Source organism: Xiphophorus hellerii, chromosome 1, assembly GCF_003331165.1.
Source record: "Xiphophorus hellerii strain 12219 chromosome 1, Xiphophorus_hellerii-4.1, whole genome shotgun sequence".
In the NCBI taxonomy this organism is placed as follows: domain Eukaryota; kingdom Metazoa; phylum Chordata; class Actinopteri; order Cyprinodontiformes; family Poeciliidae; genus Xiphophorus; species Xiphophorus hellerii.
Window position 1 is genome coordinate 17,241,955 of NC_045672.1, and position 27,991 is coordinate 17,269,945.

The 27,991-nt window shown below is 38.9% G+C and overlaps 1 protein-coding gene across 11 annotated transcripts in view; it reads right to left on the minus strand.

Moving 5' to 3' along the window:
• Nucleotides 1-27,991, minus strand: part of nav1a (neuron navigator 1a) — an 84,869-nt gene that overhangs the window by 23,819 nt on the left and 33,059 nt on the right. For 10 of the 11 annotated variants that reach the window (XM_032565654.1, XM_032565741.1, XM_032565662.1 and 7 more), the window contains one exon: nucleotides 927-1,065. In XM_032565654.1, coding sequence (XP_032421545.1) covers nucleotides 927-1,065 — 139 coding nt within the window. Of the gene's footprint in view, nucleotides 1-926; nucleotides 1,066-14,873; nucleotides 15,134-27,991 lie in introns of those variants that run through there. The other variant, XM_032565734.1, reaches the window with a different exon arrangement.

The following is a 27,991-nucleotide window of genomic DNA, read 5'->3' on the forward strand; positions in this document are numbered from 1 at the left end:
GTCACTGTACGAAAAAGCTTAATTGATGTCAATTTCAGAAGCTGTGCCTCCACCCCACCCCGCTATCCCCTGGATAATTACAATACTTACAGAATCTTTGAATTACTTGACTGACAACATGAAGTCATTACCCAATCTAAAGAAATCCACCTCTCAATAGCTCAGAAAAAAATGTGGGACAAAATGTTGTGTAATCTTGTTAGTTTTTGGCTGCATCCATGGTGGTAGTTCTTGCCACCATGGATGACACAACCAGCTATTAGTTTTAAGGGGCAATTAGTTTGTCACATGGGGGCAAGTTGTTTTGAATATATGTTTTTGTCTTAAAATATAAAGTCATATTTGATTGATATATGTAATTTGTTTTTAACAAGCTGAAACATTTCATTGTAACAAAAGGGCAGTGTACACAAGTTTAATGCCATGTCTAGACCGGCTGACTAGGCTAAATCTGAACTTGGAACCTTTAAATAAAAGCTTCAAAGCTGTGCAGCTGCTTAATGTTGAGTTTTCTAAAAAGCAATCGGCGCTGATTAAAGTCTGCTCATTAATCAGAGTTAACAGGCTCTTGAAAGAAAAATGACTAAATGTTAAACATAAGTGCTTGATGCCTTTAGCAGCTCCTGACTCACCCTACAAAGGAGCCATGAGGGAAAAATGCGGCTGCCCGTCATGCAGAGTGTCTGTCGCAGCAAACATCGATCGCTGCAGATAATGCGGTCGATAAATATGCCAGAAATATTAAGGGTGTGTGTGGACTACGTAATGCGCTGCATCTCCTTTTTCTTACTCTTATTTTTTTCCCTACATAGGACTCAGATCGTAATCAGTACCTCTCAGTGGATTAACAGCTCAATCAATACCGGCACAAACGCACATGGAGAGTGCCTGTCGCTCTTTATCAGATAGATGTTTGTGTCTCTTACCACCATGGCTGAGTTCCTGCGTGAGCCAATGGGAGTGGTAGGGAGGGAGTTGAGAGTGGGACTCGTGTTGAACTCTTCGGAGCTCAGGTTGTCTGAGCCGTCACTCAGGCCACTGCTGATGGAACTGCTCTCATCCCAACTGAGAAACAAATAACAAGGGCAAAGAAAGCAGTCAGATAACATTCATGTTCTATGAATTTAAGTATGCTGGTTCACTGAAACAACACTGTTGAAATTCTCACAAGATGACTGGCTACAAAAGGGGAGTTTACTTAAATATACAAATTAAGCATTAACATTTTTTGAAAGAGTCCTCAGTCTAGACATCAAATGGAGATGATGTTTCTGATTTCCTGTATACATTGATCAATGATGATAATTACAGGCTATAAAACATGTACTCCACTTCCTTCAATTGATTAACACTTAATACCAGATATCTCACTTGGTATTAAGTGTTTAGAGGCCCCATTTGGAAAGCCGAGTGATCTACATTTCCAGCTTACATGCTGCTTTAACTATCTGCAGCCTGAAATTTGGAGCGCTATTGACAAAATCTCAACCCACACTCTCAAAAATAGCACTGAGGAGCCCACACTGATGCATGCACCCACAACCGCATACAGCACCATTTTGTGGCTTCTAAGTCAATGCACTGTTCAAAAAAAGATTATACTGAGGATATTGTCTTACTAAGACAGCCAATGAGTGTCTTAGTATTTAACTTTTAAATACTAAGTCACTTAGTATAAAGAATAAAGAAAATAAAGTTCTTTATTTTTTAATAAATAAAAAATAAAGAACTTTATTAGGAATTAGGAATCATTTTTGTTATCTGGAGCCTGAGCAGTGTTGCACCCTGAGCTAACACAAGCAAGTTTGGGAGCCAAAGCAGAATCATAATTAGGGATCGACTTACAATGCGTCACTCATAAGCCACTGCACCATCATTTATTTTGTACATGTTTGATCATTTCCATGTGGCTATTGTAGTGCAATGTGCATATGTCGATTTGCTAACAAAGCAAGAAAATTAAGCTTCAGTCAAATTGCTTAAATGTGCTTCAAAAAAATCTATTGAAAAAATATTAGAGCACATTTACATTTAACTCCAAGTCATGTTGACTCTGGTTGCGTTGAAAGTTTCTTCTTGCTAAAATGAAGTGTTTCAACCATTGCCCCATACAGGCTTGACATGCGGGATTATTGCAATGTTAACAAAAACGATGTGTCATCCACTGTGCGACCTGCTTGATGAGGAGATGAAATTGCGGCAAAGTCAATGACTCGATGCCATTTGCTGGGGTTCCTTAGATACGTTTCTTACTGATTGACATAATAAGCTAAAATTGACTGCAATATTTAATAATTTAGAACAAACTGGAATGCATTTAACTGAATCTAAATCTATCATACGCCTGAATTGTTTTTGTTATTTTCTGCATATAAATTGAATCTGCTTGTCTTGCAAAGTGCTTTGAGCCGTCTTCTTTTGTTAATTGAAACCATATAAATAAACTAAGCTTAAACTGAACTGAAATATGATGTGCTAAGATTTATATTTTGTGAGAGAATTCAAAAGCTTCTGGGAGCCCCTGATGACCTGTTGCCAATGCCCATCGTGCCCGATAATGAACTAGAACTTTTTTAAGGTTAGTTTATGATTAGTATTTTTTTTCTGTTTACAAAAGAAAACAACAATTTCTATGATGTTTTGATTGAGGAATCAGTTTTCCTCTCTAAAGTCATATATACAACAATCGGACCAATGCAACAGCAAATATGTGTCTTAGCTAGAAATACTGACTTTGTGTACAATAGAGTGGGGTCAAAGAGGGTGGCTCAGATGTAAGACGTACTGATGGGTTTTATTAAAATGAACTTGCTTACAATAAATAGGTCACATTTAGGAAGTCAGGGGGCAGGACTGTGTTTTGCAGGGGTCAATTGGTTGGAGAACCGAAGACAAGCTGTACTGTAAATCCAGCTGAAACAGACAACTATTTAATGAGGTCATGTATAGTACGGCTGCAGAGGGGAGGAAGAAGGGAGGGAAAGCGCTGTGGGCTTCCAGTTGGGTGCCTGAATGGGTCACACTGTGGCCTGGAGGGGAGTTGACTGGGGAGGATCGGAGATGGGGGAGGAACTACGGGCAGGCCACGTCTAGCCTGTGGATATCTTATACAGAAAAAATCAGACAATGTTTTATGTCTGTCAAGACGATCTTAACATTTTTAGTCAGAAATGGGTCGAATTTAGGAAATGCACCAGAAACATACCTGGAGTTCCCCACTAAGGGACAATAAAGGATCTATCTATCTATCTATCTATCTATCTATCTATCTATCTATCTATCTATCTATCTATCTATCTATCTATCTATCTATCTATTCAAAGGGTAGAAAAGCAAATAGACTGAAGAAGCATGTTTTTTATCACTTAATTTATAAAGCAGGTTGTGCAATTGGGAACATGATATATAAACAAATTAAGAAAATCTTTTTACACCTTTTCCCCAGAATCTTGATAGGCAACACAAAAGCTACCCAGAACAGCTCACAGTTGGTTTTAAAGTGCCAGACAGTCTCATTTGCATAGAAAAAAGGGGGGGTGCTGGTTCACCCACCAACCCTAGCCCTTTGGTTGCTAACAAACAAACCGCCTGCACTCCTGAAGTGAAGGTGCCGTTTTTTAGAGAGAAAAAAACTGCGTTCCCCATGCTAAAAAATTTGGTTAGGTGTTAGAGTGTTGTGGAAAGGATATAAAAAAAATTGCAGAGATAAAACAATATCTCCACCTGTTCCTGCACAAGTCAACCTTAGCACTGCAGTAGAGCTAGCTGCAATAATGTGTCTTTAATAAACAAAGCATCTAACAATGATGCTTCATTGTCAGCATTTCATAACAGTTGTCATAACAGTCATGTCAGTGTCTAAGTGACATGCAGGAACAATTTATTTTGTTTAATGTAAGTGCCAAATTTGTTAATGACCAGCCAGTTTCACATGTTTTGAGACGTGCTCAGTTTTACTTCAATGAAATAGAGTCACTGCTGTGAGACAAACAGTCATGTTTTCCTATCGACACGTCTTTTTTTTCCATATTCTGTCAAAGGCCTCAGAGCAATTGGCCTCTCCAGCATGGTTTGGAGTGCCAGCACCCTTTTTGTTGAATAATTCACGTCTGATGGAAAACAGATCAAACGCCTTCTCTGCTGAGTTTGATGTCACAAAGCTGACAGACGTGAACACAGGAAGCTCACAAGACAGAGGCAAGGTCAGGGGTCAGATATTATAAAGAGAATCTGCCAAGTATACTTATCATGTAGGTGATGGAAAAAAAAGAAGAGGACTGTGCCAAGTTATTTTAACAGTGAAAAAATAAATCAATCAAAAATCTAGATTTCTTTACATGTTTGCTTTATGAGTCTTTACAACACAAGAAATGAATTGGAGTTGGTGTATTCTGAGAGCCAAGAGGAACAAAGATATCAATGTCTGTTACGGCTTTTTTTCCCCATGTGATTAAATGAACCGCTCAATTATAATATTAATTCTTAGAAGTCTATTCTTAGAAGTTGTCTGTGGAGGATCCAAAGCCTCTTATACAAGTTTATCTTAACACAAAGTGTCTTGGAGAGGACTGAATTTATATTAAAAAAAAATATCTTCCATTAGTGTAGAGCAGATTGTGGAGCCATTGTGAAGCCACAGCAAGCTAACTTTACTTAGTCCTCCACTAAATGAGATAAAAATACCAACTGGGTTTCAAAAGAACCTGATGAACTATGCAGACACGAGGGTGAAGTGGAGTGAAAAGAGGGTATAAAATGAAAGGTATAAAAGAGAAAGAGCTGCATTGGAAAAATAGGCTCTGTTTTTGAAGCGGTTTCCCCTTTTTCTTTTTTTCTCCGAATGTTGTGATCTCAGCAAAGAGCTGCTTTATGTATTAAAAAAGTCTTCCAGGTCTACATCATCTTCCTCATTTTGCTGCAGGAGCTGTGCAGACAATGTTAGCACCACATTCATCAGTATGAACTTTGTAGCAGAGACTTTTACATTAAACACTGCATAAGAAACTTCCCTGTCATATTTTTATAGCCGATTAGGCTAAGACTTATTCCTTACGCGGAAGCAGCAAAGAAACTAAAATTTAAACGCCTGGAAAAAAAAAAAACGTCTTGTAAAAATGATAACTCTAAAGGTTTATTGAAAAACATGTACTAATCTATACATTTTCAGAATATAAAATATATCATTAAGTTAAACAAAACACAGCTAGGAGGATCTGGAATAAAATAAAAATGGAACCCCGTCACTGTAATACTGTGAGAAAAAGGAAAATCAATGTTGATTTGATTTAAGTTACAATAATTGTCAATTAGGTTGAGTTGCATGTTATTGCCACCATGTATCAGCTCACCGGACAGCCGCAATAAGGAAAAGGTTCACACAAGTGTTTTTCTGCAACATATGACCCCACCTTTAAATGAAAAGCTGACAGGTTGTTTATTTCAGATACAATTTACCTATTTTCTTTTTCATTTTATTTAAAAATATATATAAAAAGCATGTACTGATCACATTTAAAATATCGTCCTTTTACAAAAAGCATGTTTCTTTGTTTCCTGTACAGCCTGCAGAGAAGGATGACCAGCCACACCCACACAAACACTGTTGACTTCACAAGCCATTAAAAGAACGGACAAATAGCTACAGCTGCGCTGAATAGCTGTCATTCATTAAGAAGGGTCCATGTTCTATGGAGATAATTGTTCAAATCTCAAAGCAAGAGGGATTTTTTTTTGTCTATTGTGAGAGCTCATTCCTATGTCTGACCTTCCTATTGTGTTGAAAGACAGTTCATAAAATACAGTTACTCTAGCTGTGATAATAAAAAAACATGGCTGAGAGAAGGTGTCTTTGCCTGTGATGTGTGGGGCTTGAGAAACAGCCAGGCCTCCAACAGCAGATTTTATAGACTCAGATAATAAGCTTATTATCTTATAAGCTTGCAACCTCAGCGAACATTAACTGTAACTGAACAGAAATTGTTCCTTATCTATTTAAAAAACCCTGGAAACATTTTGTGACCATTAAAATTCCCTTTATATCAGAGGAGACTGCAGTTTGTCTTTTCCTGATTGTTTTGTTGTTGTAGAAAAATTAAGGAAAGGGAAATAAGAAAGCTGTTTATCTATTAGCACAACATTTAAGCTGTAATAAGACCCGATTTTGAAAGTTAGCGCTATCAGCAGGTGATTATTATTATTAATTGTACCTCTACGTATGCCTAAAGTCAACCAAAGTACCACTAGTGGTATCTCTACCACGGTTTGAGAATCTTGGAGGTAGCAGAAATGCCAATATTGCTAATCATGAGCTGGCAAGAAGTCTTGGTAAAACTTGTCAGACCACGTCAGATCAGATAAGAATAGACAGAAAGCGTCGGTTAGGAGAAATGACAAAAAAAAAAGCAAGTCAAAGATTTGCAGATTGTATGGCTCTGGATTATTTAAACATAATAAAACACTCAATGCAAATCAACTTTTAGTCCCTTCATCGGGTTAAACACTCTCAAACCATCCACCCATTTACAGAGTAAATGGATGGAAACTCTGCAGTTCCACAGAGGACAGGAACTTTCCATTTCTATTAAAATCCCCAAGTGTCACATGGCAGAACCCAAAATGGCAAAGTCAGATGTTGCTCCTGGTTGGGTCTTTTGAGGTAAATGGAAAGTAGGGCACCAATAGGGCTTTACTAGGCGGTCCAAACAAAGCACTTGGAGTATGCATGTTAAGTATTTTAAGTTTCTAAATCTGTTGCTGATGGAAGACAGAAAGTTTGATGTGGTATGTTGTATCTGTAGTGCAGGTATTTCTCTGGTCAGTCTGTAGAGAAATTTTAAATAACCCTTTTTTGGAAAGCCAAATATTCACCAAACTATGGACACTACATCCTCCCATACAGCAGGTGCCTGGGGACAACTATTTATGGCACTCACAAAGTCTGATAAACCCTAAAGCAAACTAGATTAGCTGAACTGAGGTCTAGCATAAAAAATAAAAACAAGAAATGAAATGTGAACCGTCGCTATGAGAAGCGGCTGCTTCAACATCCTCTGCAGGTTTCAGTCTAGACACGTAAAACAGGATCTGACACCAACCGACTACATGCTCACAAACAGCCACAGGGACTGCAGTGTAAACACACTTAAGCACACACTCTCACAAAACTAAATGACTCATTTGCAGCAGAGGTCATGACCGGCCGCACCTAATTTTGCTGCTTTTTTTTTTTTGGCACCAGCACAATCATCCTGAAATTGAAGATGATTTGGGGAAAAAAAAACACTGATGCCCAAAAGCATTGGTCAAATTTTTAAATATACATGGGCTACCTGGTAAAAAAAAAAAAAAGAAAAAAAAAAGGAGGTGAAATATGGTGCAACTGTGTGCACAGATGGCTAACAATATGGGTGCTTGGACCACTTCATCAGCTTATCACCAGGAAACAATAACACACATACACACACACCCGCATGTACCCAAATCTGTGAATCACCTTGGTGGATAAGAGTAACAGACTGTAACATTATTATATTTCCAGTCAGAGCTGTGAACCTTTCCATGACCTTAAGATCAAAAAGTTTTTAAGATTCGGTTTTCTGCACAGGATGATCTTCCTCTGCAGGACCGTATATGGACTGGGAAGAATTTCTAAACTGTTGTGTCTTCGGAGCATTAAGACAAGCCTTCAGTGGTTTCATTCAGATATCCAGCAGCTTTAAATCATGTTGTAAAAAATGTATTTGACATTTACCCATACAAATGTGATTTCAGCACCATTTAGAGTCAGACTGTTTTCTTACTAAATAAGCGCAGCGACACATGCTGTGCAAACATTTACTTGCTGATATAATCTGATCCTACCAATTTTTTAATAAATGACGCCATGCTGTTTGTATGCTTGGGGCAATTGCTAGGTAATTAACAACAACTCTGTTAATAAGAGCAACTTTTAATTAAAATCCCAACACCGTCACTGTGTTCCACTGTAGTTTTATGCATCGACAGTAAATCACTGACCCAGTTAAATACCAAATTACGTCTAAATTTAAGACTGTGCAAACATCCCTACATTTCAGTGCACAAATGATTTCCTCTTTGGTGTTATTTATTATTTCCTCCCTGTTGTGCTTCCACATTGTGCGATGGAACAATGCGTCGGAGCAGTTTTAGCAGCCTTTTGTCTACTCACATACGCACACGCACACACCCATACACACACCCAGCAGTATTTGGGTATTACAGGGGATTACAGCACAGGCTGGAGTTAATGAGCTCACAATTACTGTTAATTCCATCTGCCACCAGGATCAGGTCATGCCAGTGGCCACAGCTAGAGGTGTGTGTGGAAACCAAGGAAGATTCATCCTTAAATGGACAATGAGAAGAGATTATGTTTTATGTGCTTGCGGCTGACAGCAATCGCCTCAAGGTTTAGCACACACAACTGCTGCTGTGCCATGCTGCGGGCGTGGATTAGCTGTCAGAAATGTGTGATATAAGACGCAGAGCAGAATTGCAGTTTTGATAAAGTCACTCATTGCTCCACTGAGAGCTGCCTCCAAGGTGTGATTGCGCATGGAAGAATATTGAGGTCCATTACTCTTCCAGGTTTTCCTTCACAAAGACGGTGACACATTCCACAGAGGCTTATTTGCTTTCTGAGAGTGGAAAACCGGATTTAACAGAAATCCTGGTCAGTCAAATGTGGTTTTCTCCATATGGTGGAGAGTTGTAGATCAGACAGACAAACAAAGGACTATAGTTTAAAGGTGGAAAAAAACCTTGTTTGGCGAGGGAGTTAGTGACTTAGTCTCTTTGCAGGTCTTTGCAACTCAGTTTGTATAGATTGTTTATGTTGGCTTTCTACCATTGCTTTTCCATGACAAGACACAGGACATCTGACAACAACAGAACAACTCAACCCTTTATTTAAGAAATACTGAACAAGGCAACACTCTTGGAACAAAAAAAGGCACAACTGTTGATCATTGGGTCATCTTGATCTTCTCAAATCGTAAGGCCAAAAAAGGATAAACGGGAGGAAGCAAGTAGCAGATTCCTTGAAAGGCAAATTCATCTCTTTTATCTCTTCTTGGTCTAATATTCCTGTAGTTAATCTTGCCAGTCAGGGTCAAAGTTTGAAGATTAAGTCTCTTCTAGTCTAAACAGGCCTGATGCAGAGATTTAAAAATCTGTCACAATACAAACAACGCACTTTAAACTTAACTTGCAGTGATAGGTATAAGTAAGTAGAGGGTTTCGCCCAGAAAACTTGCTAGGCCCGGCGATACCGAGCTTAGCAAGTGTCTTAAAAAAGACAAACATCAAAAAAATGTCATTTATATTTTTTTGGCACTTCAATTGTTTCATCCTAATTAATTTGTCCAAATTTTCTGATCCTCTATCTGTGACTTGTCACTTTATTTGCTGAGCTTATTAGATCGTAGACACGTAAAGACAGACAGTGGTTACGATGTTCCAGTGAATAAAAAAAAAAAGACACACCTCAGTCTCCCTATGGATTCACAACTAAAGAGACTCTTTAACCCGTCACCGATATTGGAGCATAAAAAAACTTTGACAAAATAAACAAACAATGCTGAGCCTGGTGATATGCCAAGCTTACAGTACACTGGTGGAAACCCTAAAGTAAGAACAGCAGAAATCGAAGAGAATTGCACAACTGTGTTAGAGGAGATGACCTGCAACGTTCTGTAATAACCCATTAACCTCTGATCTCCAAAGTTCCTCTCTTCTTCACTAAAGAGCCGGACGTAGAAGAAGGACAGCACTCCTGGGACAACTTCGAATGGCCTTTTAAATCACCTATATAAGTAGTTCAGTCTGGAGCTTGTAAGTCCAAAACTCAACGCCTAACAACCAGGGAGGAGCTCAAAGGGGGGAATACCGGCACACAGACGCCCGGGACAGGGGTTGGATCTCGGGGTAGAATTACCTCTGGCCTCCATCCAGATACGTCAGCTGACTTAACGGCTATGTAAAATAACGATGCAGAGCGGATGTTTTGGTTCAAAAGAGAAAAAGGGGGAGGGGGAAAAAAAAAGAGAAAGTAAGAGGGAGCAAAGGAAGGAGAAGAAGGACTGGGAGGTTTCATTTTTTGAATAAAGCATATTTCTTCCAGGTTGCTGTTAACTTAAAGCAGCTGTGCAGAAGACAGTCCGAGACATGTGCTAAAGAACAAACACAAGTGTTCCCACAAGCAGCTGCCTTTTAATCAACAGAACCAAGAGAAAAGTAGCAGAGCTGGCAACAATTTAAACCAAGACGCAAACACATGGAGATAAAAACAAACATGATAACACTGAAAAGGAAATAATAAGAAGTACATCACAGCAAACATGCAGCATCCTGGGAATTGCTGTGACATTGTAAATCTTTTCGAATATTATTTGTAATCACTTTTGCCTGCAATGGAAGATTGTAGGTAATCAGTGAAGCAAAACCCAAGAAAGGAATATATGATAGGGTCTGTTGTTTTTATCTGCAACTGTTTCGCAGTGGAAACTTTGCTGAAAAGAAAGAGGCTTGTGGATAAAAATGATTTTTCGATGTTTGTGAAAAGCAATAAATTTTTTTAGGTGGGGAGTTCTGACCATCTGACCTCTGGTGATGGTCAGTAAAATTGGAAATTTCTTAATTTCTGTTGTTAACAGACTCAGACTTACCCAACTAGATAAAATCACACTGGCAGCAACTAAAAAGCTGTTTGCGATACACTGACCTTGTGCCCAGAAATCTCTTTAAATGTCAAATATTAAATCAATCATACTAAAAAAAGTATATATTTTTATTAGAGTTGAAATCTAACAATTTTGCATAACTCTTTATTTTGATGAGGAAAATGCTGGACACATCTGCAGAAAAAAAGAGTCATATGAGCTGGCAGAATATGAGACTACAAATCTAACTTGAAGTCCACTAAGTAAATGCCAAAGGTTGCCCAAATATTAGGTAAAGAGAAAAGATTGAAATTGACTGGAGCTGAGACTCTCTTTTACCTCTGCTGGCTGAGATAAAGCAGACCCCCAATAAAACATTCATGGTTGTGAAAGCACAGACAATTTGTTGTGCGACTGTCTGTTTTTGTCTGTATTCGTGTCATGTGACCACATGTAGTGTCGACCGGGAGGCGCACCCATCACCTGCTGTCCATCCCAAGAAATGCACATTCGTCGGGCACTTAAAGTGAGCTTAGCAGACATTCCTTACCCTCTGGACATCCAAAACATACACTTTACATTCCAGAGAGTGTATTCTTGGTTTCCACTCCCTAATCCTTCAACATATGGAGATGCATATAAGCATACCACTCCAAAAGCACACACAGCCCAGGAGAGAATGACATCGAGTTTGGGCAACCATCTTACTTCATCTCCACCGCAAGATGTTCTCTGAGTTTTTAACATTTTTCCTAATTTTCATGAGAGGGACTTTGGTGTCCAGTTAAATTTACATCCTGAGGTCACTTTTTAGCACGACTGTTTATGTTCGCCTCAAAGCTTTTCCCTTATCCCCAACTGCCAGTTAAGGTGCACCGTTGTCTGCATTCACTCCTGCTTCGGCTTTGATGTACCAGAGAAACACACTAAACCACAGGAGGGTCCACCTCATGAAAATATGAACGCTGTCTGTGAACAGCAGCTCCTGTGTGTACAATAAAATAAGAAGACTATGTGTCTGATGAAAGCAGGTTACAAGCATCTGTTGAAGCACTCTGAGGTCTCCCTAATGATCTCGTAAGCAGTGTAAGAAAAATAAACCTACCCACAAAACAGCAAGACTATTAAAGGATGCCTCGTGTCCTAAAATCTCTGGCTCTCCCCTATCTTAAGCTATTTCTAGTGAAGTTTATTTACATAGCAAGTTTCAGCAACAAAGCCTTTCAAAGGGCTTTACATGATAAAAGCATCTAACAACTAAACAAAATAAATAAATTGCATTGCAGTTGCAAAATAATGAGAAAAATTAAAAAGTTGCAATCCAAACCGAAACCATGATGTTCTCGTTATTGAAGAAAGGCAATTTTAAACAAAAGGGGTTTTAACCTTGATTTAAAGGGACTCGTGGTTTCAGCTGTTTTGCAGTTTTCTAGAAGTTTGTTTAGAGGAGAATAAAATCATAAAATGTAGTTTCTCCATGTGTGGTTCTGCCGATAAAAACCAGTTCAATACAAGAATAACAGGGCTTTAATTTTTTATTTTTGGTGATATTCAATTCACCGGTAAAAGTATGTCAAAGTCTATTCTCTGAGCTCCAGTCAGTGTAAGGACTTCAGAATATAGGCGATGAGCTTTAGAGAGAAACCGAGCAGCAGCGTTCTGGATAAGATGCAGCAGTCTGACTTTCTAAGAAAACCCGTGAGGACACTGTTGCAGTCATCATTCCTACTAATTATAAAGGTATGGATGACTATTTCAAGATCTTGCCGAGACATTATTTTGGAAATGTTTGTTAGGTGATAGAAGGCCAACTTTGTAATTGTGTTTATGCACCTCTGAAGGTTCAGGTCTGAGTCCTGATTTCAGGAATATTCAGATGTAACAGCTGAAGCCTTGTGATCGTTCCTATTTTGATCCAACAATAATTACTTGCATTGATTTGTTCAATACATCTGCTAAGTGCTTCAGTGGGCTCATCGTCATAATGCAGTTTACTGCAGCATCCACATATGCAAAAAAAACCCAACAAAACAAAAAAAAAACATTGCTGAAGAAAATGTGACTAAGAGGATCCTCAGTCCTTAGTGTTACTAACTTAACACCATTATTTATCAGTCTTGAGCCTTTTTTTTAAAGTGATAATGCCACATTTTCATTTGAATAAAACAATGCCATATTAGGGTGTGAAAAAACATAAATTTTTGATGCAAGTCATTTGTAAATGTGTTATTAAGGTGGTGAACAGTGGGTGGTTCTGGGTATGTGGTAGTTCATGCTGAGCAGGCTGTTTGCATAGCATTCAGATGACACCACATGTATGCAGTCGCACACAAAGCGACGCAATGAGCTTGTGTTGGATGGCCCTTAATATATGATAACTGGGCTAGTCAAATCTTTGCGTTGGCTGGATATGGTTAGCTAATGGTTAGTGTGTTTAGTGTGTTTGTGCACACCCCCTGACGTATATGAGCGAAAGCATACCCTCATCAGCTCTGGTTTTAATCATAGAACTTGGTGACCGTTTGAAGGGCGTAGTCTTTTTTTGTGCCAGATTATAATTATTTTACAGTTTATCAGACATTTGACAGCCAGTGTGTTTAAGCACACGTGTCCAGCTCCAAAACAGAGATAAGAACAACCTACATGGCCCTGCACAGGCTGACGCTTGAAGGTCTCTGAAAGGCTTTGTGAACATTCTGTATTAAACAATCCCTTGTGAAGAAATTTGTAATTTGCCATTATATATTTATACACCATTTAAGCAACAATTTAAGCAACAGATGAAGTAGCGTATACCTGTGAAATTAAAGCAGGTTTCTGAATTTTGTCATGAGTAAAACAAAAAAAGGAGGGTTGTTAGATATCATTAATGACCAACCAGCTACATCAAACCAAGGAACGCAGCAGGGATAAAAGTGTGAACAATTTTACTGCAGTGTTATAAAAATCTCATGCTTTAAAATTAAATAGAGCACTGTTCAATCCAACATCATAAAATGAAAAGAAATAAAAATGGAACAACAATAAAACCAGGACAGAACCATCAAACTCAGCTCACAAACATACCAAGGAGAGCATTAATTAGTGGAGCAACAAAGAGGCTCTTGAGCAACTCAAGGATTTTATTAAAAAATTCCCTAGTGAGGTGTGTGGAGTGCATGCATCTTCTTCAAAAACCATGTATCCTTATATTTTTAGATTTATATTTATGAATATAAATCTGGAAGTACAACGATACATTATGTCATTCATGTGTCATTGTACTTCCACTTCACAGTTATGCACTTTATGTTGGTTTATCATATAAAATTCCAAAATGATGCATTGAAATCGTACCATATTCAAGTGGTTCAAGTGATCAGTGGGTTAACCAACATGAACAAAGCAGACTCCTAAATTAAAAAAAAACTATATCAATAATCCATTCCAATCAACAGCTTATTCATATAAGCTGCTCTACATTAGCCCACTCTATATGCCAATGCATACTCTTAAGTAATAGGGTGGGCGTCAGGATGATTTAAAGGAGGCTTGCTATATTTCACCCAATCACTGCAGACACAGGGAGAAAAATGTAGGTCAGCCTTTCAGAAGAATGCGGCTCGGTTCTGCAGCGGATCAATACGAACACACCCACTCATACCTGACAGTCTACTAACTGGTGGAGATCCTGCACGCACCCACCACCATCAGCAACTAGTTGCCATCCTATAATAAATAAAACAATGGATCCGTCATTGTGCGCACGCATTTTTAAGACGCGTGCGCACTCTGTACACTTCAGCATCAATAGATGATTTATATTACTGTGTAAATGTGTTGGCAGCAATCTGCTTTCAGATGTCTACCGGCCGGCATGGCATTAAAGATAGAGCTGGTGGCTTTGCGCACTGATGTCTGCTTGATTTATCTACAGAAGAACCGTCCATGCATCCACATGCTTATCAGAAGACCGTCACACAATTTTCCTGTCAGTCACAATAGCAAAACCTGCCAGCATGCAGCTGTTGGGAGTTTTATGAATGAGACATGCTGCTGCTCATTTTTACGCACCGACTCCGCCGGAACCTCTGCAGCACACTCAACGCGCTTACACATGCGTGGAGAAAAGCCAATGTCACTAAGGTGTAAATTAGTTTCCCTTCCGGCTCTCAGTCACACATACACATGTTCTCGAGGGTCGCATCTATTTACCTTGACAGAAAGTGCATTGTCCTCCCTGCGCGCTGCGGAGCCGACAGCTGCAGCATTTTCCCATTCAAAACGCGCCCGCTCATTCTGCTACCATCCAGCTCTCACGCCGCTTTGTTCCCGTTCAGCATATCCCGCCTCTGTGGCTCTAATGGAAGAGAGACCCGGTAGGCTGCCTCTTCACTGACAACCAGGGAACCGCCTGTAAGAGTCAGCAGCGTTGACTGACACTCACCCGCAGTGCCTCCGCTCACTCCCACTCTCTCTCTCTCTCTCTCTCTCGCACACACGGTACCGAAAGGAGGGGCAAAGGGAGGTGATGAGAAAAGGAGGGAGGACAGATAAAAAGGCAACACCCCAAATTCCTCTTCCTTTCCACGGTCGGCAATGTTTCACAGATCGCCAGCAGCTGCGCACTCCGCTAAAACCGCACAGAGCTTCCAGAGCGCATCCAGCCACAGGATAAGCACAGAGTCATCAAATTCCCCGAAAGCGACATGACGGGTTGACGCTAAATCTCAAATCTGTGCAGCTCGCTGATCCCATTCGTATTGTACAGTACAGTGAAAACTGCCCTCCACTTTAACAGAAACCGACTTTATTACTTTAAATCTTAAAAAGATGTTATAAAGCTACTAAAATATAACACAACGTTAACAATAGAATATTACGCAAATCAAACAATTGAACAATCTTTGGACTAATTAGAAGTATAAAAATGTATGCACAGACTTTGGTTATGACCAAAAAAAAAAAAAAAATTGGCAATCTTTTATGTTTTTTGAGTAATTTTCTGTCTCTGAAATCAAACATTTTATGTATTTTGCACATAGCGCGGTTTTTCAAGGAGTATTTTCAAATCTAAAGATACCAGCAGAACTATGTGGTATGGTGAGTTTTTTTTTTTTTTTTTCATTTCATTTCATTTCTTTTCTATCCTTTAACAAACACAAACTTTCATGCCTCTGGTAACATGTCATGCATGAGGCCACTGTTCAGAGTTTTTTTGAGTTATATTTATTTATATATTTTTACAGGGCTTTCCTTTTCAGTCACTTCTTTTAAGTTCAATTCGTTCTTTAAAGGTTAGAGTCTGCATGGCTACAGCAAAATATTCATTATAGATTAAATTATTGGCTTTTATTAGGATACACTGTTTTATTATAAAAAAATAAAAGTGTATTTCAGGGGTGACTGTACAAATATATAAGTGTGATTGAAATATTCTTGCTTAATTTAGGTTGATATAGTCCTTAAAATAACTACAGTGATTGTAACATAAAATAGTTAATAATGTGGGCTTGGCAGGGGAAAGAATAATCTCTCTTGAGTCCCGTGGCAATTTCAGCATCTTTTTAACTTTACAGAAATATTTCCTAAGCAGTCACTGGCTATGTGGAACAAGTTTTGGCTAATAGCCAAACCATTGGTGCCACAAAGAGACCTCAAATCACGTTGTAATGAAGTGAAGAGGTTAAATGACTCCATTGTTTCTCGTGTAACAAAGTGTGTATTGCCTTCAGGAGAATCACAAAGCAATAGTCTGGGTATCATGTATCCACTCCCGCGAGCTTGGCCCCTTCCCAACATCCAGTGGTGTTCAAACACTTTCAGTACTGAGTGGACCCCTGTGAATAGATCTGCCTGTCTGCTGGCTCCGTTCAATAAGTGAATGAAGAGTTAGAGAGGCACGGGAAGGAGGAGGGAGATGGAGCTAATTAACAGTGTCTTTTTTTATTAAGGAGAAAGAAGGGTGAGTGCAAGAAAGACAAGAGACAGAAAGGGAAGGTTTGGAAAATGTCCATAGAGGGAATAAAAAAAAAAAGAAATCACTAAACCTCACTGTTTAAATGCGGGTAAACAAAGACGGGGTTCTACTGCTCACACACTTGTACTGCAGAGCCAGGTGGGCACACAGAGTGACTGCAGAGTGACTGGCACATTGGCATGCTGAACTGCAGGTGTATGGAGCTTCTGCCACTCCTGTTGCCTGGTGTTAATAAGAGAGGTAAACAGAAACTTTTCTTGCACACAAACATTCTTACTGACACACTTTCAATGGTCTTTTAATCAGTGCGAGCAAATGCTTTTATTCCCGTCAGCGCTGATCAGAGTTTCTGGAAAGGCCAGTTGGACGGCGCTCTGTCTGCTTGGCAAGCTTTGACTTCAACCTCTGACTCATGTCCAGACATGCCCTCTGTGTCTCCAGCTCTGTTTATTTGCCTCGGACTCATCGAGGGCTATCTCTTTTTTCACAACTACCTTCCTTTGCACTCACCGTCTAAAACCTTAGTGCTCATTTTCAAGGTTTCTGTTTGCAGTATAATTAGTTGGTGATGTAACTATGTAATGACAGTGTACAGGCAGGGTCATCCCTACGACCCTGGGAACCTGTCACTCCCCCCACTGATGAAAGAAACAGGAGACCTGGGAAAGCTCATCCCTCTTATCACACCAGGAACACACAGATGGATAGTTGCAGATTCCCATGCAGCATGTGAGCTTAGCTGCAAACCGAATAAAAACATGTACAAATTCATCCCAAACACACACATCTATTACACTGGAAAACTCTTCTCATCGCAATCCAAGTTTTTGCTCACATCCCTTCAGCAGCCAGACTAACATTCAAAGTCAGTTACATTCACTACATCACCTCGAGCTTTTCTTATTCACGCATGTAGCTTCACTTCCACAACAACTGACAAAGTTTCTTTTTAACCCTGTGCTCTTTTTCTCTGCGAGGAATCCCTTTAAACTTTATTTGCTAACTTTTTGTTAGGACACCTATTTGCTGTGCAAACCACAAATCTGGTCTTTATGAAAAAGTGCAAAGGGCAATATCATTGTTTAAAGAAGATCTGTTTGCAGTTTGTTGTAATTTAAGAAAGTGACAGAGCTTACAATAGCGACACAGCAAAATTTAAATTTGGGCCAATATTGATATCCAATATTAATATTGGTCTTATGGTCCTTCACTGCATCACTATAACTGTCACATGACCAACCTCCTCCACTTCCCTCTATAGAAAAATAGCAACAAAGTGAAAATCCATATCTTTATTTGCTTAATGGTTGGACTGATATGACTATATGTTAAAATGCATAATATATGATAGCTATATTGTGCATCCCTGGTACGAAAAAAATGCGTTTTGATGTGTTGTACAAGCAGTCAAAGTTCAAACCTAAATCTAGTTGAGAGGCTTTTCAACGAGCTGCAAACTGATGTTCAGAGACGCTCTCTATGCAGTCTGACTGAAACTGAGATATTTAGCAAGAATTGACAAAAGCATCAGTTTATACATGTGTACAAATAGTAGAAATAGGATTTAAAAGACATGAAGATTTAATTTCTTTGAAAGTTACTTTTGTAAATATTAATGTAATAAGTTTCAAGCAAATTATTAGTCTATGTTCTCAACAGATTTAAATCTTCAAGAATCTTAAAAAAAATTCTCAAGAATCCAAAGAAATAGGATTTTAATTACTAAGCAAAGTGAGCAAAGGGATCAAACATTATCATTGGAAAGTATCTACAGTTTTCTAAAAGGTGGAAATAAAACGCCATGTTTTTATCTGTCGCTTCAAAAAGGCAGAATAAAAGTTTGTTGTGTGATTTTTCACCTGGAATGTGATCTAATTTGTGCATGTAATCAATAAAGTATGCAGCTAGAAAATGCAGAAATGATATAGATAATAAAAGTTATGCCAAACAGACTTTAGTGTCGTGGGGGTTTTCATTGGATTTCATTTCTCGATTTGAGCTTGCTCCAACACTCCAGCTGGTTTTGCACTCTGCCAATAGCTACAAATATGACTGAGCTTGAAGGTTGCGCCAGCCAAGAAAAGGTGAATACATACAATGACAGATTGATCTATTAATTAAAGCCACATCATTCAGTCACTGAGACACTGTGTTATTGTGATATGCCTCATGGCTTCATCTAGTCATAGCCCTGACAGCATCAGAGACGCCCATATACAAGACGGGACAGCACATCAGCTATAATGCCAACCTGTTTTTACAGTCAACATTTTCAAGGCTTCGTGTCATGCCGTAAATATTCCGCTTAGCCTTGAGCAGGCTGTGATCGTGTGAAACATTCAGACTGTCGAAAATATCACTTTTCTACATGTTTCAGCTAGTTGGACAAGGATTTTGGCAGACTTGTGGCACTCACACATACCTGAAAGCAGAGAGGCATGCATCGAAACAGAAAACTCTATAGGGGGAATATACAAACAGATATCCAGAAGTCTTTTTTTTCTTGCATTCCATTTTTTTTGTAGAGCTATAAGAAACCACCCCTTTACCTAAGAATGGTGGAAAAAATACAATCTATTTCAAAACACCATCTTATGGCACAGCTGACTTGAGTTGTGTTTGAAGTGATCAGAAATACCAAAGCAGAGTCCTATAGAAGTGAACCCGACCTGACAGACTGTCAATGTGATTACATTGTTGGCGATGAATGCCAAACCTTTCCTCGTGCCAGCACACCATCCCACTCATCAGAGCATATTCAACATTTCTTTTTGTATTTCGAACATTTATTGTGGTTGGATGACATGACCATAAGGACTTCTGAGAGACTGTAAGCCAATCGTTTAGTCTACTGCCACTAAACAGCTCCAGAGGAAATTTACTGACAAACCTTCATCTTGCTTTGTGGGAATGAATGTTACCCAACTACACTTTACAAACCAGAACTCCCTCCTACCCCCCAAACTCAGACCAGAAAACTCTCTTACAACTGAGCAGCTCTTGCAGCTACATACTCAGGGTTGGAACACTAAAAGGTGGTTTCAAAGTTCCTGCCACCAAAAGTATTTTAGAGTTCTCTCTTCTCTTCTTCTAAAGAAGTACTCTTGTGGTTGATTGAGGGACCCTCCATGTCAGAACCACAATAAGAGTTTTATTTACTTTGAGTGAAAAGGGAAGAATAACTTTGTGAAAGGTTTTGTTCTGTTAAGAATAAGGATTGGTGGAACTTGACTTCAAAGATGCTTTCTTTCTTAAGGGAGAAAGAGCCCAAAAAGTTCAAATGCAGCTCAAGAGGTTTCTGCAGCCAGTTCAACCTAAAGTCTGCTAATGAGAGAATTTTCAGTGCCGCACATGCTTGAAAGGATAAGATTAAGGAATAATGTAATGGGGAGAACAGGAAGGGAGGATGATGGCAGGGGGGCAGAAGGAAAAGTGTGTGACGAATGTTGAAACAGCTCCAGAGAATAGCACGGTGGGAGTCAATGGGAGGAAAGCAGAGGTGATTCTTATGCGCATTACACACCCCCATCACACCCCACTGTTAGGAATCCAAGACTTAGAGTTTGCTGTTAAAATTGCATGTGTACATGTGTGTGTTGGCACATAGGTAGGGTTGATTTAAAGCAGCTTCGATGCAAAGCTTTAAAGGCTTCCAAAGATCTTTTTTGTAAACTGTAGAGTTTAATTTACCCCCTATATATGAACTCAGCATGTTCTCTGAATGCAGTATAGACGTAAGAGAGTGTAAAACAGTGAGAGCAAGCTTAAAGAGAGGGTATAACATGTGCGTGTAGGCGTGGGCGTGTGGGTGTGTGTGTATAGTGGGCTTGGGTAGGGAAGGATATGTTTTACTTTGGGAACCAAACCTTTAGAAACAGACCCTGATCATAAATAAACTATGTGAAGCACAAGTTTCACACTGAAAACAAGATTTAGGTCAAAATAAAAAGTGAGAATGAAATTCTGATCACAAACCTCAAGAGATGCAATCCAGTTTTCACCAAATCTGTGAAAACGTTTAGAATGAGCCAATGTCTCCAATGTCTTGGTAGTTCTTTGAGAATAAGAAGCATCTTTACTAGCCAAGTTTAGGAAACAAACCAGGAATCTGACTTTGGTTCTACTTTACTCGCAATGAAGACATTTCAAACATAAATATATAGAAAGGCAACATGAAAACTATGTTTTTTAAATTTTGTTTAGACCAAATTAGTAATTTAGAGTTGTGATCAACTGACACATACACATACTTGTTAGACTATGGGACTAAGCTCCTCATTGGAGAGAACCAATGAGGAAAACTTGCAAACACCATGCAGAAAATGAGCAGGCAGGTTTTTGAAACCAGGACCTTCTTATGCCAGGCATGCAGCCATCAGACTAGCAATGTATATTAAACTGAACTTTAGAGAGGAATGTCAGAAAGCTATTGGTAAAGTATGAATTCCCCAATCAGAATTTCATTGTTGAGCCCTTCATGACATCTTCCCCTCAGAGGAGACTTAAATGAAAAAGTTTGTTGACTAAATGATGTCAGGTCCATTGGTTCATATCTGAGCTTGTTGGTTTAGTGTCATGTTCACTGCCGGCTGTTATTTTCAGGTCATAGGACCCTTTCCTCTCCCGCTGTAGGTCAAGTGTGATTCCATCGTAAGGAAGGAAAATAATGCAAATCAAAAACAGCCCCAGGAAGATGAAGATTCATCTCTTTCCTTCAAGGAAAAGGGGTTGGGTTTACTCATCGGCCAAAAGCTGTGACATTCTGACCTCTGTAAAATGAAAGAGATGAATTCACTCGCTAACACTGTCCCATGCAGTTCTTTTCTTTTGCATGGATTGTTAACACCGAAACACATCCTTCTGAACTTTGTGGGGGTCCTGGAACTTCCCCAGACACATCCTCTGCCTCCCAAAAACTCAGATTGTCCTTGCAGAAGTCATTGAGTTCTCTAGCACTTTTCAAAACCCTGCCATGAGAGGAAGCCAGGGATTATGGGGGATTATGCCATAGCGTCCCCATAAGGATTTACCAAGGCCCAGCATGAACGGTGAAGATGGGGGTACCTAAGCAACAGTTCCTAAGACTCAAATAATAAAAAAAAAAACACTTTTTTCTTTCTTTGCAGAGAATAGGCAGGTAAAGTAAAATAAAATTTAAAAAACACATTTTACCATGACAAAATATTTTTGCACAGAGCTTTGACAAGGAATACGAAGTGCTGTCCAAATATCTTTATGCACATTATTTTTTTCTTGTAGCCAAAGTTTCCTCCAAAGTTTTTTTTTGCCTTCCAAATAAAATTGTGAGAATAGTTTTAAAAGCAGTTCCCAAGCTGCAGTCCAGAACACGTGTTTGTTGCTCAACAGTTCATTTCACAATCATAAGATGGAATGTGGTCAAACTAAATACATCCTGGGAGTACAAGTCACGTCTTCTTCCAACTACTGACAGAAGATAACAAGGACTTAAATATTTCAGTAGGAAAAAGGAAACACATCTGATAATAAATTCTCAGATTTTATGTAATGAATAATATAACATAAAACTAACTTTAAAAAGATCAAATACAGCCCCAAAATCACTGTGTGACATATTCTGTTATTTCTCATTTAAATAAAAATAAATAGAAAATACTTAAGCTGGTCTGAGTTAAAGACAATGACATTACAATGTCTTATGAAGCAATCAAACAGTTTGAGATACTGTGCGAAAGTTATTTCATCAATGGAAAATATTCACAATCTCTTTCCGGTCTTCTCAGTTAATGATGACTCAGCAAGTTATCTCTACTGCTCAGTGACTTTAAAAAACACTCAAGCAATAAATGCAAAACTTGTCATGTCTCAGCATAATAAAGGTTATCAGAAAAGTTGTCAGAAGAAGGTCCTTTCTCTCTAGAAAAAAACAAAACATGGCATTATGAGTTGGATTTGGAAAATTGCAACAAAAAAAACAAAAAAAAAAGCTGCATTTCACCCCAGAGTAACTTTCTGGTGCATCAGAACTATGGGATCGTAGACTCCAATAATTTCAGTGTGTTCTAGAACTGATAGTGCATTTTTAAATCTCAGAAGCTCAAATGTGGGAACAATGTCAGACTCAATTTGAGCATGACTGGGAACTTGGAAGATCCAGCTTATGAATCCTCAGAGAATCCACCGCAAACGAGAGAACTGGGGTTTTCCTTAAACTGGGTTAACAACAGGACAACTTCATATACGTACATAATAAAACTGCAAATGCTCAGAGGTTTACAGAAACAAATGTCTGCCGATGACAAACGGCAGTAAAGAATTTTGAGTACACACAACTCCATTAGGTCCTCCTCTCTTTGAGTAATCGTTGCCAAAAGTGATTCTACTGGTATTGAATCATTAGGTGTGTTTAGGCTTCACAAACTTCTTTTAATGACGGGGTGTACAATGACATGCATAATTGCTCTTTTGAGGACATATTCAACTAATTTTAAGCACTAGTAAAGACCAGACTTTTTATGTCCTGAAATATAAAACCTTGGAATTATAGGAGGGCCGTCTTATATTTCACCTTGCCTGTTTGTCTGTTTGTGAAGACAAAGGGTCAGATCCATTAGGTGAAACTTTCATACAGAATCCTCTGGAGTGACTTAATACGCTTGAGAATCTACTGGGACCCTCTAGAATGAGCTTAAAGTGTGGGAGAGGGATTTTTAAAATTTGTTATTTATCCATTATTTTACTAGCAAGTGACTTGAAATAAAATCTCTTTTTCAGGGGTTATCCAGGTTACCATCCTTGACCTGTTGAACCTACAACTTGGTTATGAAAAAGCAGAACATGGACGTATGATGGATAGATGAATAGATTATCGTGAACATCCCTCTGAATCTCCAAATCTCAATCTTCATTAAATCACTTGCAGTGTCTCAGAAAACCGCCGCGTGTATGTGCGGATGTGTGTGTCAGTGTGTGTAGCAGACAAACAGATTAATGTCATTAGTGTTTGTCAAAGACCTCCTGCTGCTATAGCTGGAGCTGGTTACATCATCGCTGAAAAAAAAAATAGCCAGACAGATGAACAGTAGAGTTAAATGCACACTCAGCATTTTTATATGAACTACATATGGTGACATTATCATGCTGCAAAAGTGCTACTTTCATTCTTAGCCAGTTTAAAATGAACTCGTCAGTGACAAAGAAATCTCCATATGACTTTGTTTATACACGCAAGTGATGATGTGAGACTCTTTTAATCGGCTAATAAAGAAAAGCTTTTAGTGTAGGCGCGTGTGTGTGTGTGTTCTTCATGGGTGTTCGCTCTACTGTTTGGGTCCACACGTGCTGGAACAAAGGCAGCGCGGTCTTCCCCATTGGGTCGAGTTCTTTTAGCAATGACAGCAAAAGTAATTGATTACACGCCACACTGAGCAGACAGAGCCAACAGAGTGGGACACAGAGGCAGAGAGGCCCAGAGAGGAGCAGGTATCCAACACATAACCCATCTTTACCCTCCAGAACCACATCCCAGTCTGTCTCTCATCAACATTTCATGAAAACTGCACCACCTCTGACACACAGTTGCACACAAGCATGGAAATCAGTCTGCCATAAACAAAATGATAGCCCTTTCTTAAACAGAATTGAAGGAAGATGTTAGAAAGAGTTATTTGATCTCATTATGTGAAATGTCAGCTTCATTTGAAAGAAATCAAAGCACATGTAGCCTTTATTTGATTACTGCCCTATGTCATAATGGCACAGTCTGATTACAACCTTAGTTATAATAACATTCAGAGTGTGGGAGTGGGCTCTACTGTTTTTGTATAGGAGGTGGTCTGTAACTTGACTGCAGAAGGAGTCAAAGTTCAAAGATCACAGATGAGAGAAAACCTACACGAAAGTCACACTATGAGCAGGTTTGCAGCAAGTCTCTCACCAGTTTATTGCCAGTTAGACAATTAAATTTATAATGGTGTCTGGGAGAAGAGTCTTGCTGTTTGGCCAGTAGGTGGGGTCAGAGTATCGAAATATTAAACTTGACCTAAAGAACACCACTTTGTTCCTACACAAACAACTGCAGGTACATGTAACACAAGTTTAAGGGAATCGACAATCTTATATGGTGCAGAACACTAAAGGTAAGATTTAAACATAACAACCAAGAGCAAAAGTTAAACACAATTAAAAAAGCTTGAACGTTTAAATTCAATCACATTCGGTCACAAGGCCGAAATAACCAGCTGATGATGTCTAAACTTATTCCAGGCACCACTATTTTCAGAACACGTCAGCTGCAGACTAAAAAAAAAAAAAAGAAGCTTATTTCTGTTTCTTCTGTTTCACTTCTCTATACAGTGCAGAACTGACACATAACATAAACCAGCTCCGTTCTGTTATTTCTAACAAGTACTGTACGTGGCGCCGCATGCACATACTTCACCAACCAGACTCTGCTTCAGGGAGTTGTGTTTGTGTCTCTGAATGTGTATGTGTACGTTTGTCCCGCTCCACAATAAATGCTCTCATAATTCAGGCACTTAGTGCAGTGAACCGACCTCTCTTGCTCTCTGGTGTTGGGGATGAGTGCTCTTCCATCCATGAGCTAAAGCGTCTGCAGCTACCGGGGCAGAAAATGAGCCACACACTCATGGTATATTTGACCTTTGGATGTGTGCATGTAAAGCCTCTGATCAACACTTGAACAACAACAATTGCAAATCAATAGTGTTTGTTACAACCAAGGGGATTTCAGTGGGTAACTTGTGTGGTGGGTGATGACCCCACCAGTAGGTGGTCTGTATTTGTTTTATTCTTCGGGCTCAAGGCTGACATCAGTAGTATATGACACACCTGGGCCTACAGAGAGTTGCTCCTGCCTGCTGTCACTTGCTCTCCTTAAGCAGTGGGGAAAACTCCCAGGTTGCCTTTGAAATTTTGGTGGAAATGATATTGTGTGCTTCATACACTCCCACAGTCCATTCACTTATTCATTAGTGATGACTAATATGCCATGTTATTTTTCCTAAATTTATTTATATATTTGAGTCAGGCTGTTGCAAGTGGAGGTTTAACCAGAATATAAACCTGGGTCATCTCACAGCAGAAGCAGTAATCAGCAACATGTAGTTGGTCCTTAGATTAAATCTTGCAGCTTCTCAAAAAATAAATATACACAAACAGAAATTGCTTACATAAGCAAAATATCATTGCCTATGGCTATTTCAATACCCCCTTCAAACACATAAGAGATTTTAAAAAATAGTAATTTCAATGATTATTCTTAGTTACATTACACTGCGAAATTTCCGCTAATGAATGAGGTACCTTAAAAACACAGAATGCCCAATCTCATCCCTGCAAATAGGTCAGGATCCGAGGCATTATAAATGATCTGTATCTTAGTCCTTGACTAAACTTAACTCCTGATGCCTGTTGTTGGTGAACCATCTGTGATTTTATGTCTACCACACCCCTAACAAGCTATGCTACAAACAATTTGCAGGAGCATTAAAACAAATTACATGCAAGATTTGCAAAACTGAATCACAGACAATTAATGTTATCTTGTTTATCAAACAAATCTGTGTTTTCCTGTGGGATTTAGGGTTTTACCCTTTGCATTGTCCTCTTTCAGAACATTATTCCTCCATAAACACAGCCATGAACTCATAATGGATCATTTTGTTCACATCGTAAGAGTTGATTAGGTAAGCTTGTACCTCAGTGTGCTTTCAGAGAATGTTACTGGGACTGAAACCAAAGGGTTGTGGTGTATAACTCAGCCGAGCTATTTGGGTGGCTACGTGTTGAGCAATTCCAGATTTTCCTTTTATCTGGCTGAGGTCTGTGTTACCATCCAAATGCATTCAGTGTCTAATTTGCACACAAAATGTTTTGTGCCATTATCAATTACATTAGATTCTACCGATCAATGTATTGGACAGATTAGATGAGCACTGGAGGATCATATTGCTCCTCCTGAAATGAACTAATAAAAATGCTTCACCTGTGTGTTGTCTTAAGTTTTCATTGACTCTGGAGACCAAATAATGACATCTTTCCTTCATAAAGACTAAAATAATTATTTCTTTTGTTTTTGTTTGTTCACATTTACGCAGTCTTAATAAGAAACTTTCCCCATGCACTTACACATTTACTGACATTTAAGCATTTCCTTTACAAAAGCTCCACATTCATAATGGATACTTTATTGTGAATACAATGTAACCTTTTTTTAAACATAATCTTATTTAAGTTCCCAGACATAAACACTCAGAAAGGAATCTTGTCATACTCTACCCTGTCAGTGTTTCCCGGTAAAAATGACTCGTATGTGAATAAGACTGCGTGACGGACTGCGGAGGTTCCTGGATCCAGATGGAGGAAGAATTTGTCTTAAGAGTTGAGGTCCTCACTTAAAAAAAGAAAATAAACTAATAACTGGTAGAAGGAATCGTGACTCAGGCTGTGTGAGAGAGAGTATATGGGGTCTGTGCGGAGTCCAGTCATGTTATAGTCACAGTAAGTTTACCTTTGCATGTGACTGTGAGTCATGTCTTAACTTTAGTGACTCATGGCAAGTATGGAGTCAAATCAAGCTTTGTTTATTGACAAATTCACATACTTTGCCCTTCATATAATTTCTCTTTCAACATAACAAAGTGAGAAGATATGCATAACCCTGACAAAGAAATGAATTATGCATTGAGGGAAATCCTATGTACAATATCTACCGAGGTGAGATGTGGAAGAGTACGGTGACCTGTGTATGATGCTGCTGGTGTCTGAATGCATGATGAAGCAGGATATGTAATAAATTATGCGAATATGGAGAGGATTCAGAGGGAATGCACCCAGACAATTTGTCAGGGAGGAGGGACCTCATCAGGGAATGGGGGAACGGCAGCACCAGTCTGCCCTCTAGTGGGAAACATATATTAGTTAAGGTGCAAAATTAAGAGACTATTTAGCTCTTTATTTGTGGTTTGCAAGAGAAACTTAAAGCAACAAAATGCACAAACTACTAACTAAATAGTATTCAGAAGTGGATGTTTTCGTAGTAAAACTTGCAAAAAAGTTACAACTTTGGGAAGTTGCTCAGATTCCTACTCTATTTTGACCTGTAATAAATACCAGTTGTATAAATATGTAATGTACTTGCATTAATAAAATAATATTGCACTTTAGACCAAAGATGAGTAGCCTCTAAGCAAATCTATGACAATATCAGTCATAAATTTCCCTTAAACAGAAGAAAAAGAGAGATAAAAGTAGATGTGTCTTCCTTTCGTCTACCGGCCTGTCAATCTCTTTATAGTGTTGTTTGACATTTCTCTGTCCCAAACTATTTTTCTTTTAGAACATTGGCCTAGTG